Below are 22,982 nucleotides of genomic sequence, written 5' to 3'. Positions count from 1 at the left end.
TTTTTTGAAAAAGAAGTGAAAAAGATTACATTTAAATGTCTTCTCTAGTGGAATAAAAGTTTCTGTTTTCAGTTTACCTCTGACTTTAACATTCTCCAGCATAGATGCCAAATGTCAGTGTTTACTACTTGCTTTATTTTAGTTTAAGTTGCAGCTCAACATGTTAATACCACTATTATAACATAGTGGCTATGCTGTTGATGGTAAACATGGAATTTTTCCCTAGTTTTTCATTGGGTATATCCCATATAAGGATAGCATTAGTTTACCATTATTTTAGGTATGTAGTTTTGTTTAGTGTACACCCTGTTATTTTATATTATTATGAACAGATTATTGTTTCTTGGAATGTTTTTCGTAAAATAATACTGAAAAATAATTTGATATTCATTAGCTTTGCAGGAGGCAGCACTAAGGTTCAAGGAACTACAGACCGAAAAGGAAATGAAGCAGCTGCAGGAAGACAAAAGGAATGACAAGAAACCCCCTCCATATAGACATATTAAAGTAAATGATTTTTGCATTTTATATTAATAGCAAAAGAGCAGATGTTAGTGCGTTCTTATGATCATGCTTCTTTCACAGTGCTGTGATTAAGGATGGTCTGTGCAGGAAAAGAGGAACTAGTAAATATTTGGAATCAAATTTTAATGGATATTCTCATAAAAGACAAAAATTATAAAAAAAAATTATTGGGTAAGACATTTGCATCAAATTTTAATACACTTTTAACCAAAATTGTTGAATTTTTTTTTCTTTTTCAGCAATTCCCTGCTTGATCAACAAGCCCTTTACTAAGGTTTCTTGAACTTGATTCAGTTTTTTTTTCTGAAATCACTGGAAACTAATACATTACTGTATCCCATAGTCGTCACCAACACATAAATGTTGTCTTCATTTGTTTGTTTCTTATGGGCTTAAAGGTAGTTGTATCCAACACCTTATTTCTCTTTGAGGTGAAAGGTCACTTTAGGCTCACTAGTCTTTTGAAGTATAGTTACAGTACACTGGTTTTAAAGCAAACTGTACTGTTTATGTAATTTGTTTGCATTTTACATTTATTCTTTTTTCCTTTTTATGCTGTTAATGTTTTTGTGTGTACAGGTTAACAAAGTTGTGGGAAAGGTACAGATTTTCACGGCGGACTTGTCTGAAATTCCTCGGTGCAACTGTAAAGTAACCGATGAAGCCCCTTGTGGACAGGATTCAGAGTGCATTAACCGAATGCTTCTGTATGAGTGCCACCCTCAGGTGTGCCCAGCTGGAGAGAGATGCCAAAACCAGTGTTTTACCAAGCGTCAGTATCCTGAAGTAGAGATCTTTCGAACTGTGGCGAGGGGATGGGGCTTGCGCTGCAAGACTGATATTAAGAAGGTGACTACAACATTTGAGATACATTTTGTAGCTGCTGTTTAGAAAATAAAATTTAATAACATTTTATATATATATATATATATGAAAATTTAGACATCATCTAATTCAGTGTATCTTTGTAGATTGTTACATTGCATTTTATTGCAAGATTTACTTTTTTCTCAGTGGGTCTTCAAACTTCTTATAGCTTATACCAATAAAATCATTGAGTAACTGTCATCACCCATGAACATCAGGGTTGGGAGTAGTTTTCCCTTCATTATATCAGGTTTGCTTATTTCAATCACAATGACACATTGCTTCACTAAAATGTTTTACACGAGGAAAGCAAATTCAGTTGTGGGAAATAAAGAATAGTTTTTCTGCATTAGCATGGCATAAGCTTTCCTAAACAAAGCATACCTTCTTTAGTAAGAATTCATTGCAGTATTTTATCTGTTGTTATTCAGTCATTGGCATAAAACCCAAAAACTGTCTAACATTTTAGCTTACCAAAACATCTCACACAGACAAGAACATCGTACATCAGCATATAGCAGTTAAGCTTCTGTTCAACTTATGAATAATACTTTATGAGATGCGGTGCATTGTACCACAGTGATTATTTGTGAAAATTTATAGGTTTCTACACAATCATGGATACGATTAGTTATCTGCATCCTTTCACAAGAATTACAAATAGTTCTGACAGACATGATTATTAGTAAACTACATATTGCTTCCGTAATAGTTTGCACATGGCATGTAAAGATGATAAAAAATTCATTATGTTTAATTATATTGTGATTCAAAGCATTCTGTTTACATCTGTGTTAATAAAATATTAATCAAGAAATCTAATTGAGTCATATATAAATTAAGGAAAAAATTAGCATAAGCACATTGTGGTTTTGAAGAAATTGCTGGAAAGAACAGGATAACTTGATGGTGGACAGTTGTAACATAGGCTTCAGAGTGGAGGTTCCTTTTACTATTATGTACTCAAATGTTGTAATAATTAATGAGTTACAAAGAAACCAATGGTTATAAATTAATAATAATCTTGGCAGACTCTGAAATTTATGGGAATTCCCTCATGACAATAGAAAAAAGAGTGCAGCAGTTTAATACCCTTTTGAAATTATGCTTAAATGTGCAGCATTATGTTGTGCATAGGTGTGTTTGTACTTTTGTGAGGGAGAAATTATTTGGGAAAGGGGAGAGTATTTTTAGTTTAGTCCAGAAATGGTACAGATCCCATCCTTTACCTTCATCACATGTTGAAGTGATATTGTGCAACATATCCAGATTTGAAGGGTACCTTTTGATCAAGTTCATCATTGTGATTTTGCAGAATCACCAGTTGGTTGTACAAATAAATTGCAAATAGTTCAGGTATAATTATTAAGAAAAATGATTAGTGTAGTTACAGTACATAAGTGGTTATATTATTATGTATTCAAAGTCAGACCCCATCAGTAGCATGTACTGTAATTGTTTAAAAGAAACCTTAACCAGCACTTTCTAGTTACTTTATTGCACTACGATTAATTTAATGTCGAAGGCAGAACCAAATTACTTTTTTTTTTTAAATATATGAGCAACTTTACTTAACCTGTTAATCTACATACATTTAAAAGATGTGTACTGTGCAAAGATGATGGAAACAAAAATGAAATGTATTTTGGAAGAACTTGAATAGGAAAATGTTATGACCTTTTATTATTATATGTTCATTCCATATTAAGTTTTTTATTATACAGAACATTCTCACATCTGTCTATCTATCTACAAGAACAGAGCTCTGTACAAATTCACAGATAATATGGGAAAAATTACATAAACCACAAAGGTACAATGCAGTATGCTGTATGTACACTAAAATATACATATTCTCATTTTATGAGATTCCAGATGCTTCTGAATATTAATAGATGAATAACTTCATAAAAAATATTAAACTAAGACAGCTGGTGATGCAGAAAAAAAGTTAAAAATTTTAGCAAGACAGAAGTAAACTTTAGATGCGATAGTTATTGTAGAATATAAGTACAGATCAGTATTTATCTGTCCTTGACCAAATGACTGTCCCCCTGCATTCTGTATTGTACTGTACAGTAGTGATGACTGTAGAGAGATATCACTCCAGTCTCAGGCTGACAGTGTGTTATGCACATCATACTGTATATTTTGTGAATATAAATTAACATAATTACAGATCATTGTATGCATTTGGCAGGTTTGGCAACAATACATCTCCATGATTTCTAATCATTTTTCAGATGACTAGATTTATTTTACATTTTTAATTTTTTTTATAATTCTTTTTTTATTCTATTATTTCTGCAGGGTGAGTTTGTAAATGAATATGTTGGAGAGATGATTGATGAGGAGGAATGCAGAGCTCGAATAAAACATGCGCAAGAACATGACATTTCAAATTTCTATATGCTCACCCTGGACAAGGTAACAACCCGAGTGTTATTGCATCAATAAAATATGCAATTTTGCCTTCTATCTGAATTTTACCCTAACTGCATATTTTTGTAACAGCAGTATAGATATTCAGCCAGATTGTAGTGGCAAATGACATGAATTCTCTGCAATGATATAAAAATGTATTGTTGACAGTCAATAACAACAACATTTATTTATATAGCAGGTTTTCATACACACAATGTAGCTCAAAGTGATTTACAAAGTTAAATAAAAAGAAGTTAATATAAAACATAAACAAGATTAAGCAATATACAGTATGTAACAAAGGAAAGAGTAAGGCCAGGAGGACAGAGACAGCAAAAAAAAGTCCAGTTGGGCTGAAGAAAAAACAAAATCTGCAGGAGTTCTAAGGCCAAAAGATCACCCAGCCCCCATTGGGCATTCTAGCTAGCATAGATGTTCAAAATTAGTCCCTATGGTTTTCAGGCTTCACATGGAAGGAATTGTTGATGATGGTCATGTGGATACCCGGCACACCCGCCATTCAGTCCATAAACACAGGGGGCAGCATGATACCTTGATCAGGTGGTGGTTCAGATCGCCCCCATAAAAAAACCAGAAAAGACAGCAGAAAATAGTACAGATTAATAGGGAACTGCAGAACCCAGAGGAAAATAATAATTCAGTGCCTATATAGTGTAATAGCTAAAATGTAGCTATGAAAAAGCTATTTTAAAATAATGGCTTTTTAGCAGTTTAAGTTGTTCTTTTTAAGTATTCCAAATTTTTGGTGCATAACAGCAAAAAGTCACCACACTACTTCTTTTCTGGGTGGCTCTTGGAATTATAAGTAGACCCTTATTTCAAGATCTGATGTTATGACTTGGAGTGTAAGGGGACAAACGTTCCATAATATTGGACAGGGTGAGATTATTTAAGGCTTTATAAATCATTAGTAGTATTACAAAGTCAATTCCAAATGACGTGTAACCACTGTGACAACTCTAAAACTTGTGAAACGTGCTCAGATTTTCTTTTTCTAGTTAAGGTTCTTACTGCTGCATTCTGTACTAACTGTAACTGATTGATGTCTGTCTTAGTTAGTCCTGTAAGGAGTGCATTATAGTAATCTAATCGACTGACAACAAAAACGTGAATCAATTTTTCATGAGAGGTTTAACTTTACCTATAATTCGTAAGTGAAAAATGTTTCTGCTTTTTGATAATCTGACCTAAAGAAAGCATACTGATTAAAAAAAAGAGCAGTGGACCCAGATTAGATCTTTGTGGTACACCATATTGAATATATTGGGTTTCTGAGGAATAATCACCACAGCTAACAAATAATTTTCTACCTGTTAAGTAAGACTGAAACCAATTTACTGTAAGATGCTGCCAGAGAGGCCTACCCATTGACAAAGATGATATATAAGAGTGCTGTGAACAGTAGTGTTAAATGCTGCACTCAAGTCTAAGAGAATCAGAACAAATACATGGCCTCTGTCCGAATTAACCCACAAGTCATTTACTACTTTAACCAGTGCAGTTTATGTTCTGTGATTTGTTCTAAAACCTGAGTGAAATTTGTCAAGAATAGAATGTTTATTCAAGTAATAATTTAGCTGCATTATGACTACCTTTTCTAGAATTTTACTTTAAAAAGGCAGGTTAGATATTGGTCTAAAATGATCAAAAACAGAGGAGTTAAGAAGATTCTTTATCTTAAGCAGGGCTTTGACAACTTTAGTCTTAAGACAGGCAGGAAAGACCCCCGTATCTAATAATGAGTTCACTATGTCAAGTACACTATCAGTTAGCACAGCAGAGACTTCTTTGAAAAAGCCTGTTGGTATTGGGTGAAGGATGAAGGTGGAAGGTTATGACGGAGCAGGTCGGCTCCATGCGCCCACTTCTGTTTTGGGACCTTTTGAACCTAACACCATTGGTAGTCATGACTGGGATGAGCTGGCAAATGAGGACACTCACATATCTAAGCAAGGGTAAAATGTAAAGGTGCTCAGTGCTTTTATTAAAAACAATTAAAAAATCAAAGTGTCCAAAATGCGCAGTTTTCATATGTTAATAAATAAATAATCCAATAAAATATAGGTGCTGTGGAGGTTAAAATTCAGTTAAAAAAAGAAAAAAAATGTTAAAACAAGGTTAAAAAAATACAGTGCAGGAAACTGTAAGTTAAAATTCACATGCCCTGGTGCCTTCCTTTAAAGCCGACACCTCTCCAGCTTATCCTATTTGGATTTTGCAGGACGGCGAGATGTCGACCAACAGGTGCAGACACCTATTTCATCCGGCTTGTGGCCCTGCCATCAATCCCATGGCGCCGGGGGGCAACCAGCAAGTCCTGCTCCATCCGAAGCGCTGCCATATCCTAGCTTCACCCGGCACAAGAACTCCGTATTCCCACCACTGCCATTGGCTCCACCTAGCGCAAGAAGCCCCAGAGCATAATGGTTACTACCTGGTTGCTCAGCAGGAGCAACCCTCAGCCCCCTCCTGAGAGATGGCCATATGCTTACCCTTGGGGCTCCACTCCCATCTACCTGCTTTTGTTTTCTAAACCAGCTCAGCATTTCTCTCCTGCCTGCTTCTTCTCCCATCCTTTAACCTCTGCTTCCTTTCTTTGGCTATACTGTTTGCCGGGGTTTTTTTTCTTTTCCTCCCTCTGATCTCATTTTCTCCTCTCTGTCCTTTGCAGGCTCTTTTTTTATCTCTGCTTGATTGGGTGCAGGTGCCGCTAATCGCAAGGCATTGAATGAGGCACCGGACTGATGCTGTCATTTGCTTGTGTATTTGCACCCAGCCAGGCGCCTCAATCAGCCCTGCAGTGAAGTGGAGCCACAACCGGCACCCAGTCCAGAGCCTGCAGGTTCCGGGACCTGATTATTTATTTAACCTGCGTCCAAACCGCAGACCTCGCTTTATCACAAGGGTTTCAGTTGAGAAATTATTCTGCGTATTTCGGGTAGATCTATTCTGGTGAAATAATTTCAATTCTCACTTAAAATGGAATACTGGGGTTCATTCAGATTAAGTCTAGGCAGGAAGTACTATATTATTTCTAATATCATTAATTTTGTGCTTAAAAAGTATAGTGAAAGCCTCATAAGTTTCACTAGTTATTTTTATGAAGGATTTCCATTTAGTGAGCTGGGTCAAATACATGATGCACTGGTTTTTAATTACTAATGTAGAAATGCATCATACTGGCTTAAATTATGCTATTTGGACAAAAAGGAAATAAAACAATGTACAGTACATTACTGTTTATAGAGAGATTTTTAGTATTACATTTAATGTGCATTTTCCTCATTTGTGTATATTTTTATTCAGTATAAACTACTTGCTTATAATATGAATAGATGTGCTAGCTTTGCTGCTACACATGAAGGCACAAAAAAGTAATTTTGCTAGGAATTTCTGTGTTGCATCACAGCACTGATTCAAGTGATTTATTTACTGCATCCTGTTTTCTTCAGGTATCTGCCCAAATGAAGATATTGCTGTGCAGCAATGAATATTTGCTTTTTTTAGCTCATTTATTATATTTATTCACTGTTTTTTTTTTTTTTCTAACTATATGGTATCCAGTCTTATATTGAAGTTAAAATAGACTGACAGTTTTACTGTGTGTCCTAAAGGGATACAGGAAGAAGTTTGCGTTTCTTTTCAAATACTGTCTAGTATCTACAAGAAGAATGATTTGAAAAATTGGCAAAGGGCATTTTTTGCTGGAGTTAACTTTTTTGTTTTGCTCAGTATCATCTTTTCTTTAACTTTTTTTGGCATTATGTTTTGAAAAAAGGATTGCAGATCACAAAAGCATTATTTTGAAAGATTTAGAAAAGAGCTTTATTGCCATCCCCCTACAAAAAGGAAACATTTCTAAAAATGAATTCCAACAGAAAAATAAAGCCCTTGCTTATGAGTTTTAGTATTTTGTGTGTGACTGTGCCTAACAATCCACTAGAACTGAGTCCAAGGATGATTCCTCTCATGAATCCAGTGCAGCTTGGATCGACTCCTGTCACCCAGTATACGATGTATTTTAATGAAAAGGTTTGGAAAAGTGGATACATGGACAGCATGGTAATGCAGTGGTTAGCACTGCTACTGCCTCTCAATTTGAGACTGACAAGTTTGAATCCCAGACAGGCCCTGTCGGCGTGGAGTTTACACATTCTTCCCATGTATGTGTGAATTTTTCTAAGATTTTCTTCACATCACGCAAAAATGAAACTGATATATTAACTTGGTGAGTCTAAAATCAGCTTCTACAAGTATGTGTGGTCATGTACCTGACTGACTATGCTTTGCAGTAGACTGGAGCCTCATCTGGTGTTGATTTCAGCCTTGCACCTGATGCTACTGGGACGCTGTTTTAAAAATAACCCAATGTTAGTGAGAAAATTGAAGCTTCTGTGCCCCTGTGGTTTTGTTGAGGAATTTATTATGAAAATTATGACTGGGACTAATTCCGTTCCAATCATGTCTCCTCTTAATCACCATTTCATCAAATTGAAAATGTTCTGCTACTTCAGTCATTTTCTAATAGTTCATACATCTCAGAAGTTTTTTCTTTCATTTCTTGGTCAAATGAGAGGGGAAGAAGGGATTTCTTTTAAGAGCTGCTCCTGTGATTTTACAGTGCAATCATATAAAATTGTGCTTATAAACTTCCCCAAAGCCAGTTAACCCGCAGAAGATTAAGGGGCTTAGAAATTTTATTTGCATTCTACAAAACAGAAAGGTTTGTCAGTGTCATCAACTGTGAATAGGTAGAATAATACCAATTAATATGCTTCATATTTGCCTGGCATTTGCATGTACAAAGTATATAGGTATGTATTTTCAGATGAGGTCACAAAAAGATATAGTGCTATTCTTCATATTCCTAAGACCCTCAAGTATATTTTCACAAAAAAAACATGTTTACATGTTAGCTTCCTAGTGTAGTCCTGTGTAACTACCATCTTCACTTAAATTGTATACATTTTAGGAAGCTAAATTGAACATTAAATTTAGCCTTGGAAACTAAAATTCACTTTAATACTAATTTCCTCTACAGGATCGAATTATTGATGCAGGGCCAAAGGGCAATCATTCAAGATTCATGAACCACAGCTGCCAGCCAAACTGTGAAACTCAGAAGTGGACAGTGAATGGAGACACAAGGGTCGGCCTGTTTGCACTGGTGGACATTGCAGCTGGTGAGATGCTTTGGTTCTTGTGCGTGTGACATCTTGTTTTTATATTATCATTCAGTCAAATTGAACCCTTGGCAATAATATTGTGCTTTAATTTTTAATGATAGATTAAATAGCAGAATGTTAAAATTACTGCCCCAACAAATAAAAATACATAAACGTGAGTTTTGTTTTCTGAGGACACCATTTAAAATCTTTTAATCCAGAAGTAGTGTTTGACAAGTTCACAGTTTCCAATATTAAGAATGGAAAATGCTCAAATGTATGTGCAGAATCTCTGGAAAGGGCCCTTACTTGTGCTAAATGCTGTTTTTATATAAGACTGGGTTATTGCTTATAGGGGTTATTACATTTATATAACTTATCTCTGTGAGTGAGTCACGTTTTGGTAACTGAGCATAGAAGTTCTTCATTTGTCCAACTGAATCCATGATGCTTTTACAACCCCAATTCCAATGAATTTGGGACGTTGTGTAAAACGTAAATAAAAACAGAATACAAAGATTTGCAAATCCTTTTCCACCTATATTCAATTGAATACACTACAAAGACAAGATATCAAAAGTTCAAACTGATAAACTTTATTGTTGTTTTGCAAATCTTCACTCATTTTGAATTTGATGCCTGCAACACGTTACAAAAAAGCTGGGACTGGGGCATGTTTACTACTGTGTTATATCACCTTTCCTTTAACAACACTCGATAAGCGTTTGGGAACTGAGGAGACTAATTGTTGAAGCTGTGTAGGTGGAATTCTGTCCCATTCTTGCTTGATGTACAACTTCAAGTTGCTCAACAGTCCGGGGGCTCCATTGTCATATTTTGCTCTTCATAATGTGCCACACATTTTCAATGGGAGACAGGTCTGGACTGCAGGCAGGCCAGTCTAGTACCCGCACTCTTTTAATATGAAGCCACGCTGTTGTACCACATGCAGAATGTGGCTTTGCATTGTCCTGCTGAAATAAGCAGGGACATCCCTGAAAAAGACTTGGATAGCAGCATATGTTGCTCCAAAACCTGTATGTACCTTTCAGCATTAATGGTGCCTTCACAGATGTGCAAGTTACCCATACCATGGGCACTAACACACCCCCATACCATCACAGATGCTGGCTTGTGCTGATAACAATCTGGATGGTCCTTTTTCCTCTTTTGCCCGGAGGACACGACGTCCATGATTTCCAAAAACAGCTTGAAATGTGGACTTGTCAGACCACAGCACACTTTTCCACTTTGCGTCAGTCCATCTCAGATGAGCTCGGGCCCAGAGAAGCCAGCCGCGTTTCTGGGTGGTGTTGATATATGGCTTTCGCTTTGCATGGTAGAGTTTTAACTTGCATTTGTAGATGTAGCGATGAACTGTGTTAACTGACAATGGTTTTCTGAAGTATTCCTGAGCCCACGTGGTAATATCCTTTACAGAATGATGTCGGTTTTTAATGCAGTGCCGCCTGAGGGATGGAAGGTCACGGGCATCCAGTGTTGGTATTTGGCCTTGCAATTTACATGCAGAGATTTCTCCAGATTCTCTGAATCTTTCGATGATATTATGGACAGTAGATGATGAAATCCCTAGATTCCTTGCAAATGTTGTTCTTAAACTGCTGGACTTGAACCTTGAACCTTGCTTGTGAACGACTGAGCCTTTTGGGGATGCTCCTTTTATACCCAATCATGACAAACACCTGTTTCCAATTAACCTGTTCACCTGTGGAATGTTCTAAACAGGTTTTTTTTTAACATTCCTCAACTTTCCCAGTCTTTTGCTGCCCCAGTCCCAGCTTTTTTGGAATGTGTTGCAGGTATCAAATTCAAAATGAGTGAAGATTTGCAGTTTGAACATTCAATATTTTGTCCTCGTGGCATATTCAATATTGAATATAGGTTGAAAAGGATTTGCAAATCATTCTATTCTGTTTTTAATTACGTTTTACACAACTTCCCAACTTCATTGGAATTGGGGTTGTACTTTCAATAGTATCAGTAAAAGTATGCATCAACACAATCAATTTTAGAGAGTTATAAAAATGTTATAAATACTAATTAATCATTATAGTAAAAAGTTAGAATGTGAAGTAAAGCAAATAAGATATTGCAGTTGCCAACAAGAATTTGGAAGTATACCTGTTCAGCTTTTAATGCAAGTACCATCAAGAGCAATTATGATGAAAAAGTACAGTATACATCAAAGGTTGCAGACACTTGGATAGTTTAGAGTAAATGAATCGATATACAGCTGGTATCTCAGTTCTGGTTGTGTATGGTATACTGGTATCAGTAATAACACAGTGAATACAACTGACCTGAAAGATGTTTTGATTATTTTGTGCATTTACATGTTTGTTCTTATTAATGTACTGATGTTTCTGCCAGGTTTGGTTTTTGCCTTGTTTTACTTTTCCTAGTATAGCTGTTCAGTAGGAAAAGGTAGACTCTTAAAGTGACTGGATGGACTGGATTTTCAAATATTGGTTTAACTAAGCAGTTGCTTCCATGAAAAGAGCCTGAATTTCTTTTATTCTGATAGGAATAGTCATAAATGAGTAAAGAAGTGTAGAATGATGCAGTAAATTTACCTTCTAAGACAATGGATTTTACATGACAGGAATATGTACAGTGATCCCTCTCTATATCGCGCTACGACTTTCGCGGCTCCACTCCCATCGCGGATTTTAAATGTAAGCATATCTAAATATATATCACAGATTTTTTGCTGGTTCGCAGATTTCTGCGGACAATGGGTCTTTTAATTTATGGTACATGCTTCCTCAGTTTGTTTGCCCAGTTGATTTCATACAAGGGACGCTATTGGCAGATGGCTTAGAAGCTACCAAATCAGAGCATGTATTACGTATTAAATAAAACTCCTCAATGATATACGATGTGCTTCCTGAGCGGTGCTTGATTGTTTGCTTTTCTCAGTCTCTCTCACTCTCTCTGACATTCTCTGCGCCTGATGGAGGGGGTGTGAGCAGAGAGGCTGTTTGCACAGAGGCTGTTTGTCTAGAAGATACGGACGCTCCTCTAAAAAATGCCGCTTTAGCGCGGTGCTTCCCCATACTTAAAAGCACAAAAGCACTTATTGATTTTTTGATTGTTTGCTTTTCTTAGCGAGCGCTCTCTCTCTCTCTCTGAAATTCTCTGCTCCTGACGCACGCACTCTTTTGAAGAGAAGGTATATTTGCATTCTTTTAATTGTGAGAAAGAACTGTCATCTCTGTCTTGTCATGGAGCACAGTTTAAACTTTTGACTAAAGGGTGTTATTTCATGTCTAGAGGGCTCTAATAATGTTAACAGTGTGGGAGAGTTTATAAGGGCTTAAAATATATAAAAATAACCATACAAACATATGGTTTCTACTTCGCGGATTTTCACCTATCGCGGGGGGTTCTGGAATGCAACCCCCGCGATCGAGGAGGGATTACTGTACTGTGAAAGGAAAAATAGTTACAAGATAACTGTATAGGGTGGCACAGTGGGTAGCGCTGCTGCCTCGCAGTTAGGGGACTCGGGTTTGCTTCCTGGGTCATCCCTGCATGGAGTTTGCATGTTATCCCCATGTCTGCGTGGGATTCCTCTGGGTCCTCCGGTTTCCTCCCACAGTCCAAAGTGGTGCATTGGTCCTAAAATTGTGCCTAATGTGTGTGCTTGGTGTGTGTGTGTGCCCTGTGGTGGGCTGGCAGGGGGGTTTGTTTCCTGCCTTGCGTCCTGTGTTGGCTGGGATTGGCTCCAGCAGACCCCCATGACCCTGTAGTTAGAATATAGCTGGTTGGATAATGGATGGATGGATAAGTGTATACAGTATTTCAAGAATGCATCCTGCTATAAAAAGAACAACAGTAAAAATATTACTTTTAGAGAGTGCAAGAAAAGAATGTGTACAAAACCTACAAATCCATTGTGAAAAATGTGACGGACAAAGAAACACTATTTCAACAGAGTTCATGAGCTCTTTTAACCCTTGCTGCTAGCAAGATATCCTATTTGTACACACAGATGCAGTGGATGTGCGCAGATCGATTTTATTTGTGAAGTATTCTTTTGTACTTATTTTGTTATGTATCTTCACAATGGGACATACTGTCTTAGAAATGCTTTAGTTTCTTACATACCTCTCTTGTAAGGAGGACCACATTATTCAAGCATTAATTGTAACACTGCTACAGAAATATTACTAGAGCTTTTCATTTTGAATCGATCTTGTAATTATATTTTATAAAACTAAAGTAAATACTTTTGGCAGTTTCTCATTATGAGAAATACATATATTGTGTCACGCTGCTAGCCCTATTAATTATGAGTTTTAGTAGTTTGCAAGGAAATGTAACTCATTGATTAGCAGTCCTAAAACTGTCCAAAAAAACTATGATGATGTTCAAGTACTTTACTTTATGCTCAACTTTCCTTATGCTTGGTAGTTTTGCTTCATTGCTTTTAAATAATAAAATTTGTTTTAAATACTTAATGAACTCTTCAAGTTTGTATACTGCAAGGTTTAGATAAAATGCCATAATAAAACAATTTTATTTTTTTATTGATAATAAAAGAAATCTTGATTCATTCTTAGCATAGAACATTTATAATTATACAGAAAAAAAGTCTGCATACTAGCCATTGTACAAATCAAGTTACATTAAAATATGTGTCAGTAGAATACAAATGTAATTCTTTGTTTAATTTTAACTAGGTACTGAACTTACTTTCAACTATAACTTGGAGTGTTTGGGAAATGGTAAGACAGTGTGCAAGTGTGGATCTCCAAACTGCAGTGGATTTCTAGGAGTCAGACCAAAGGTATACTTGATTGCTGTTTTTGTTACATCTTTTATGTAAATTATGGACAGCATTATCACAGTTTCGTTTACATTTTTAGAGTTTTGTAACATGAGTAGTATCTCCACTATACAGCAGTTGCATACCCCTTCCTCATAGACATCAAACTACAGTAGACGTATTTAAAACTACTACTCCTTTGCCTTCCTTTAGCACTGAAACGAAAAACTACTGGTCTTTATATTTACATTTATGTTAACAGACCTTCAAAAGCATTTACAGTATATCCATTACAGGTTTTGAGCCCTTTGAGTAGTGAGACAAGCGTTCTATAAATGTGAAGATTATTATTATTATTGTACATCAACTGTGGAATTTTCAGGTATATATAATTCTTATATATCATAACTTGATCTTTTTGCGCAGTGTCTGTCTGCATAATAAAGTAAATGAAATTGATAGATTCCCAGTGCATCTCGTGAATAAAAGACTGTGCTACCAAAAATGAATGTTTACATGTAGCTGTAGAGAATGTCATGTATTTACTAGGATATAAAAGTCTTTGATGCTTGCCCACTTTGCTTAAAAAATACACACACACTTGTTATGCCAGATGTGAATACTTTACCTTTGGTTCAGAATTTAAATTTGTTATTTCCCCCCAAATTATTTTAATCTAATAAGTATTTCTCTGGTTGTTTTAGTAGTTCTTAAAATGACATGGGTAAGAATATTTTTTGCCAAATATATTTGAGTTTGATATTTTTCAAGTCAAAGTTATTTCTTCACAATCATAGTATACATTAATTTGGTGCTTAAAACTGTGCTCTAAAGTAAAACGTTTTTATATATTTTAAAAATACCATGTCAATTCTTGTAGCTTTCAATGGGACTAAAGGGTCCATAGGCAAATGCAAAAGCCTTACTGAATACGTCCACTTTAATGGTTTAGATCTTAGAAAACATGCCTTCTGCATTTATGAGGCATCCTTGTGATAATGAAAGGAATCTAAAAATAATTATTTTATCACAGATTCATGAAACTTTTTTTTTTCTTGAAGTTTGCTTTTTTTCTCACAGCTGCCATCATAGGTTGAGCTTTGACAACCCAATATGCCCCACTGAGCACCAAGCTATATTCTGATTGCAACCCTACCTCAGCTTATGTAATTTGGTTTCTGCGCAGTTATGTTCTGCCATGCATTGTAACAACAGACAGCTGCATGCTCAAATAATAACAAACTAGCACTGCTAAAGTGATGTGTGCATTCGTGTCTATGTGTGTTTGTCCTACAATGGACTGACGCCCTGTCCAGGTGCTCTTCCTGTCTTGGCTTGGTGCTTGCTGGCATACTGACCCTGCCCTGGATAAGCAGGTTAGGAAGATGAATGGATTATTATTGTGCCTGTAGCGGAGAGATATGTATAAAGACAGATTAATCACCTTCCTAGCATTTGTGCCAGTTAATGCAGAATCCACTTTTCTGCATGTTGCTTTCCACTTTTTCCAATCAAGGTCATTTTTGTGGGGCAGTGTTGACTTAGCGCATATCATCCCTTGATCAATCGAGCCACAGTTTCTTTAGGCACCTATGTGAATGCTTTCCCTGTGGACAGAGGCACAAAGCTGTCTTTGCAACTGTGTGGTTGTTGCTGTGGATTGAGTGGCCATATCATTGGTGACATACCATTCTATTTAAATGGAGTAGTGGATGAAAGATATTGAGGTTAGCATTTAATAATAATATTATTTGGTAACAGGGTGGCGCAGTGGTAGCTCCACTTTCTTGTAGTGAACGAGACTGGGGTTACATGTGCATGGAGTTTGCATGTTCTTCCTAGATGCTGGGGTGCATTATCAATCTAGTGGCAATAGGCAATCCTTTTGAAAAAAAGAAATGAAAAAAATAAAAGTAATTGTAAGTGTTCCTTTTTCAGTTATTATTGTCTAGTTGTCTACAGAACAGAATCATCAATTCACATCTATACATCAGTATTCAGATATGTCAATAATGGGAGCTTTGCAAGAACTTTCCAAGGTGGAATCAATGCCCCTTGGTCCAAGTTTCTACTCCCTGTTTTGAAGGCTGCAGCAAGAAACGTCTCAATGGGGCTGACATGTTGCCATGATAGTGGACAAGTGAGGTAGTTGACAAAGTGCTGTGCACAGCCAGTCTCCTTTTAAAATGGCCAGATCTCACAATAATGGTTTGCTTTTTTACCTTCTTAAAATAGATACAATGAAATGCAATATGTGTGTAACCTCAAGATGTGGGTCAATGCACAATAAAAGTTCTAGCTTGAAAAACTGACATATTCTTTTAGCTTTAAGACCTTTTCAATCACCTCTGGCATTAAATTCGCCCTAGTGTGTGGTTGGGTGTGCGCGTGTGTGTGTGTGCGCTTGCCCTGCAATGGACTCACTCCCAGTCCAGGGTTTATTACTGCCTTGTGTCCTATGCTAGCTGGGATAGGCTCCAGCATCCAGTGTGACAACATTCACTATGGACCTCTGTATACCCTTTAGCCCCAGTGTGTAAGCTGCAAGAACAGACAAAAATATATTTAAAATTAATAAACAATGCTTCACTTTAGAGCACAATTTTTGTGACAAATTAATATAAAAAATTATTGTGACGAAAAAATTTAACTTAAAAAATACCAAACTTACTGTTTAAGACTGTCCCAGGTGATGCAGACTTTATTTATTTTTTATTTATTTTTTTGCTGAGTTGGTCATTGCATCTTTTATTGCTTCTTTGACTAACAATCAACTAACTAGACTAATGCAACTCTACAGATGTAAAACCACGAAAGCTTTAGCCACTCATAATCATCAGGTGACCTTCATCTGATACTTTGGCTTGTAAGTGACTGATTGTTTTCTGATTTTATAATGCAAAGAATAAGAGCTAAGTTCATTCTCGGTCTTTGAGATTTTGTGGTTTTTACCTTTGAAAGTGTAGCTAATTTATAGACCATGTTAAGTACGGTGGTTTAGTGATAGTCCCTGTCAGGCTTGATTTGTTGCATTAGATGATTGTCTGGGCTTAGTTTAGAAACTGATCTGGGCTGATTTTACTGGAAAGTGTTTGTGGCTTTAGTATGCATTTTTTGTGTGCGGTTTTTCTTTCAAAACGTTTTTGGTCACATAAGGGCCTTTTTTATCTGACAGAGATTTTTTTTTTTTAATCTTTGTTTTTGTTTTTCTGTAAAAGTTTTTTTCCTGTTTGTTCATTTGCAAACTTGTGAGAGACTTTGCATCAGACATCGTGTCACATTTACCAACTGCAATTCCAGTATCTCTCTGTCTTGAAGATGTCACATTACACCATTTAGAATTGCAGGACATGATGGGATTGTACAGTTCCCTCATGATTTCTCAGCACTGTTTCAAATGTATGCACAACAAGTAATAGATTTTTTGTTCCCCACTTACAATGGCATAATAACACTTCTATAACCCAGCTCTGTCACAGAATATGACATCTTTTAAATTAACATGACCTCTGTTGAGTATGCAAGCAATCAATATAACTGGATAATCTATCCAGAGCAAGATCAGGCACTGGCAATAGACAGTCCTTCGAACATGATGTACTCTGTGAAACACAGTGTGTAGGCTTCTTCCCTTAATTCTCCTCTCTCATTTGAGGAAATAAAAAAGTGCGGTGTCATACAGTAGAATTAAAGATTATATGCCATTGTTTTGTCTCTGTTGCAAGACGATTATGAAGTTATGCGTATGGTTTGAGTTGTCTATTGATTTTATCCACTTGAGCAATAAAACACACTTTCCTGTAATTTCATCATTGTAATTTGATATTCATTTGTCATTGATGTATTATAATTTAAAATGTTTAGTTACTGTGGTACTGACCATATGGTATCCTTTTGATCTTTTAACAAAGTTCATGCTCAATGTAACATATTCGATTATTTAAAAAAAATGTTCCCTTTATGACAGAATCAACCAAGCTCATCTGAAGACAAGGGACGAAAACTGAAAAAGAAAACAAATATTAAGCGCCGGTCAAAATCTGAAGTTACCAAGGAGCGAGAGGATGAGTGTTTTAGCTGTGGCGATGGTGGGCAGATTGTTTCTTGCAAAAAGCCAGGATGCCCAAAAGTTTACCATGCAGACTGTTTGAACCTTACCAAGCGACCTGCAGGTACGTTAGTCATTATAATACTATTGTACATGCAGTTTTACCTTTCTACACCAGAAGAACATTAATTGTGTTCACTCTAATTTAAAAATATTTATTTTTGATGATTCCACTAGGCACTGATGAAGTCGAAATGTTCTTTCAATGTCTTAGTGATTTCAGTATTATAGAATATTGTGAAAAGCATAGTTCATAGAAAAAGCAATCTTCTATGTCTTATTGTTTTCAGTATTTTAAATTACTGTATAAAAGGCTAGCTTATAAAGAAAAGAATCTTGTGCACTGTCTATAGTGCAGTACTAAGAATTACAGGTGTGAGTTAGACCAAACAAAATAGGATTTTCTGCTGTAAAATTGCTGATAAGCGTTAACAATCAAAAGTCTTGGAATCCTTTTTTTCAGTATTTCACTCTGGAGCTTTAAAGAACAGGACTTGACTGGTAAAGCAGGTTACAAAATGAAATAAGAAAAGAGCAGGGTGATTAAATGAGAGAATGCAGGTACTGTATATACAAACTGCTAGCTTTTAGTTTTATCTGAGAAGTTTAGCAGATGAGTTTGGAATATGTAACATGCATATCTAAATGATAATTGGTCTTATTCCTTTTTGAAATGTTGTATTTCTTTGTCAGGTCGATGGGAATGTCCATGGCACCAATGTGACGTATGTGGAAAGGAAGCTGCCTCATTCTGTGAGATGTGTCCTAACTCTTTCTGCAAGGAGCATCGTGAAGGAATGCTCTTTATTTCAAAGCTAGATGGACGCCTCTCTTGCTGTGAACATGACCCATGTGGTCCAGATCCACTGGAACCAGGGGAAATCAGGGAATATGTCCCTGGCAGCGGTGCAGCTTCTAAGGGTTCAGAAAAAAAGACTGCAGGATCAGTAACTACCAGCATTTCCACTACTTGCACCAAATCCACTGTTGACTCTTCCACCAATGTTACCATCAAAACAATGCCAGCGAAAGAGGAACATAAACAACCTGAGGAAGAGAGGAATGTGGAAAAGATTCCTTAATCTTAACATCTCTCTAGCAGAGAGTCTAGGCTTACGTTTTTCACCTGAGATGGCTCATCTTTGTCTCTTTCACTGGTAGACTGCAGAATGTAGAAGTAGGTGTTCTGCAAATTAAAAAATTCTACTTTTATTTTGCAGCTAAAAATGAGCATAACAAGTCTCTTAGGATGCCTGGCTTACCCACACAAAACCCTCCTACTTCCTCATTTATTTCTGAAATTTTTATGTTCCCTGAAAATATTTTTCTGCCAATTATGTTAATTGGAAAAGGAATGGACAGCTGTCAATAATTTAAAAAAGGGGTCTTATACAGAAGACTGTTCAAAGCAAAGTGTTGCTTAATTTGGCAGTGGAAAAAGAAGAGTTAAATGAACAGAAATATGTTGTTACATTCTCGAGTGTAGGCAGAAATATTTCTCTGTGGCTGTAACAAAACATCACGTTTACAGCATAGAAACCCTGACCTTCTGCTGCAGAGGTTGTGAAGGTTTGTCGTCTAGAACCGCTGCCATTTTGAGAAACAGAAATTTAAATTATAAAATAGCAGCTGCCATCTAGGGGTGGATTGCATATTACAGATTTTATTTCTTGTGGCACTTCAGAGTACAAATAATGAAAAATATTTAATCCATAATCCTGTTTGTAATCTTGTGTTGTCCTCAGTACTTGACCGCTTTCATGAATCCTGACAATAATTCTGAGGTTCCTTACTACTGCAGTATACCAACAGGTTAAAAAGTGAGTCTATTTACAGTTTAACCATAATAAACAAAAACGGAAACATAGCTTAACTGGTCCCTTCCTTCCTTTCCACACACTTTAGCGAGATAGAAGCAACTTGTTTCTGCTCAGCATGGTGCTCCGCATTTCTGGGTGCCTCCTACAAACTGCGTCAAGGAACGGATTCTCTCTTGTCTCTTTCTGTGTCCTCTTCCCTCACTCTCCTCGCTCCTTTTGGTCTAATTTCTCGTTGGACCAGTCGCACAATAAAACCAACAATGGCTCAGGTTTCTTTTATGAAGCAGTGGATGGTTGGCTTTGGTACTGACCAGATCTCGAATCCAGTTCCTGGGCCTCACATTAAAAGTTTAGTTGCTGCAGTAAAAAATGCATTCTTTTTTTCTAAACATCATGTTCAGTCAGCGGTGGACTTTTGATGTTTTGAAATCTGAACTGGTTGTTGAAACTCCACTAGTAACTTTTCTCTTTGTTGTTTTGTTCTCGATGCACTTAGAATCTGCACTGGCTGGAGTAGGGAATATAAAGCAGTGTTCTCAGTGGACCTTCTTCTTAGGATATTATCCATTTTTTTTCAGTGCCTTGCTTTGCACCTCTGTGACTAGCGTTCATCCTGTAAGTCTCATGTCAGCTGTTAGTTACTGTAAGTGTTGTAAGTGCTCACTTGCACTCGATTTTCTTTAACACATGGTTCATTTGGACAAACCTTTGGAGAAACTTCTGCCATCTTAATGAAGGCACAAATTAAAGATGCCCAGCATCAACCTGGGCACTCTTTGCCAATACCTGGTGTGTGACATGAGAGACACAGCTCCATTGTTCTTCGTTCACGTATTCTTTAAGCACTACAACCTAGCAATATGCATTTTCTGCACTGTTGCAACTTTAGAAAGCACTACTTCTGTAAACAATTGCACCTTGAGGGAGTGAGCGTAAGGAATTGTTTTAATGATTTGTGTGAAAAGAGTTTGTACAGTCTGGTTGAATTTCACATCACTCCCACATCATTTTTTACTGAAAGGCACACTTCTGCTTTGTGTTACCTTGTAATGCTTAACTGTGGTAGGTGATGCTTTGTTTGTAGACGCCACTTTGAGTTTCAAGTTACCAGCTGTTGTGTACATTGCCTTTTATTATCTTAGTACCTGTGAGTTGTGTTCCAGGCACTTGATTCAATGAGCTCTATTTGTCTCTTTAATATCCGTGTCAAGACCACTTTTTTCCCTGGCATCCTGTGTAATGTTGCAAATACAGTGTGCGTGTTGTACAGGAGCAGCTGGTTTGTTGCCTATCACAAAAGTGATGTTCTGAGTGTTTTATTAAAAGAGACATGACTGTGGTAGTTTATTCTGTTAGTGCTTATTTAGCGTGAATGCAAAAGACAGATCTACGTAAATTAATTCATCTATAGGTTCTTGTTACAAAAAAAAACAAAACCTATAGCCACTGTGCCGCTCCTCATATTGTCAAAGGTGCCACTGCTATTATCAGTCACACTTGAGAATCAAACGATGAGGATCGGGCAGACACCATATGTCACCCAAGATTTGCTGGTGATCAGCGCAAAGGCATAAACGATAGAGAAAAACATAACAAAAACGCTGCGCAGTCGTTGGCTTCCAGTCCCACTCCTGCCAGCTAGCTCCATATCAGGAAGTACAGTATACTGTGATGGTGACTTCAACTAAACTGCAAGAAGCTTCTGTACAGGTTAGTAACCTGGTTATACTTGAATTACATTTGATTTTAGAAAGATGTTACAGTTTTTTCAAATACTAACTTCAACACTTAACATAATTTGCTGGGCTAAACAGAAAATTATACCGAGTACTTGAAATTGTTTTTTGTTTTTTTCCCTTCAAATTTTACTGTACTTGAGAAAAGTGAGGTGAAGTGACTACTGACGTCCATGGAATTTCAGCCTGCATGGTCACTTGTTGAATATGTGTGTGTCAATCAGTATAAATTTGTATTCTCAGCATCTGACTTGTGAGGCCTGCTCCACCACGACGGGAGAGTCGTGTACTTTAGGGTCCAAACAACCCCAATCACCCCTAACCACAACCACCACAACGTTACAGCATGTAAAATGGAATCGAATTACACTCCGTCTGTTGACAAAAGGATTGTGCCTTTGACAACTGAGCAACAGCATTCAAGAGGGGCCAATTATTGCGCTCTAAATGAACGGCTTATTTATTTATTTTTGTTTTGATTTTATCTCTGTGGCATTATGCATGAGGTGGGCTGATTTCAGTATAAAAAACTCTTGTCACATATGTGAGTAGAACTGTTGAACTTAACTCTGTGTTATCAGTGTTGGGTAGTTGTAATGTACTTTATGATATACAGTATACCCAAATCATTCTTAAATCATTACCACAGACTGACAAGTGGCACTGCTTGGATCATAACATCTGCTGTAAATATAGGTGAGACAAAGCGGAATATGGGTTTGCATTTTTTTTTAATGCAATTCATGAGTGAGGTATAAGATGGCCATATTTCAATGGAATAGATCTCATTATGCAATAAAAGGAATTTTATATCTAAACTTAACTTGCCTACTTACAGGTCTTTTGTGATTCATTTTGTATATTGTGTATTTTCCAAATAGATGTATATGTTACGGGTAGAGCCAGAAGTTGGATAAATCCGGCATTACCTGAGGCTCACTTGGCCCAGGTAAAGCTACAAACTCCCATTTTCGGCCTTTACCCGTAACATATATACTGTATAATATAATATAAAATCTTAAAGACCAAGAGTTCCGTGGTGTGTCTCTTTTACCTTCAATATCTTATGTTTTAATTTAAACGCTTGTCACCCTCAGTAGGAATTCTTTCTTCAAACTGGAATCCTTTTCTGTTTATTTGATCAATTGGTTTATTCTTCATCATTTTATGCTACATAAGCAGTTTTACACCGTAGGGAATTCCAAATGTTCTTTTCTTTCCTAATTATTTAAAATGGACAAGAACTGATTGAATTTTACAAAAGAGAAACTCGTAGTAAGATCTAATCTGCACTCTATAATAATAACATAGAACTCTAAAAGTTTACATATTTTTCACAGTGAACCTTAACAGATTTTCAACTAAAACCCAATGTTACGATAAAAATGGTCTTGATCATCAAACAACTAAATTTGAATACTCGTTCATTAAACAAAGTTGTGCAACACACACAGCCCCTTGTGCACAAGTCTGTTCCCCCCCTTGGACTTGCTGCTTTTGTGTTAAAAAAAGGCCTTTTATTGG

The 22,982-nt window shown here is 36.6% G+C and overlaps 1 protein-coding gene across 5 annotated transcripts in view; it reads left to right on the top strand.

Moving 5' to 3' along the window:
* The window catches only part of LOC120542612 (histone-lysine N-methyltransferase, H3 lysine-36 specific-like), a 136,214-nt gene extending 113,936 nt beyond the window's left edge, over positions 1–22,278 (top strand). For all 5 annotated transcript variants that reach the window (XM_039775191.1, XM_039775190.1, XM_039775189.1 and 2 more), the window contains exons 17-23: positions 395–507; positions 1,105–1,374; positions 3,703–3,819; positions 8,879–9,020; positions 13,709–13,815; positions 17,762–17,966; positions 18,596–22,278. In XM_039775191.1, the coding sequence (XP_039631125.1) occupies positions 395–507; positions 1,105–1,374; positions 3,703–3,819; positions 8,879–9,020; positions 13,709–13,815; positions 17,762–17,966; positions 18,596–18,984 (1,343 nt within the window). In that variant the 3' untranslated portion in view covers positions 18,985–22,278. The remainder of the gene's footprint in view (positions 1–394; positions 508–1,104; positions 1,375–3,702; positions 3,820–8,878; positions 9,021–13,708; positions 13,816–17,761; positions 17,967–18,595) is intronic.
* Positions 22,279–22,982: the final 704 nt, after the last annotated feature.

The sequence above is a fragment of the Polypterus senegalus genome, chromosome 13 (genome assembly GCF_016835505.1).
Source record: "Polypterus senegalus isolate Bchr_013 chromosome 13, ASM1683550v1, whole genome shotgun sequence".
Classification (NCBI taxonomy): domain Eukaryota; kingdom Metazoa; phylum Chordata; class Cladistia; order Polypteriformes; family Polypteridae; genus Polypterus; species Polypterus senegalus.
The sequence above is the reverse complement of the archived record's forward strand: the minus strand, read 5'-3'. Positions and strand labels throughout refer to the sequence as shown.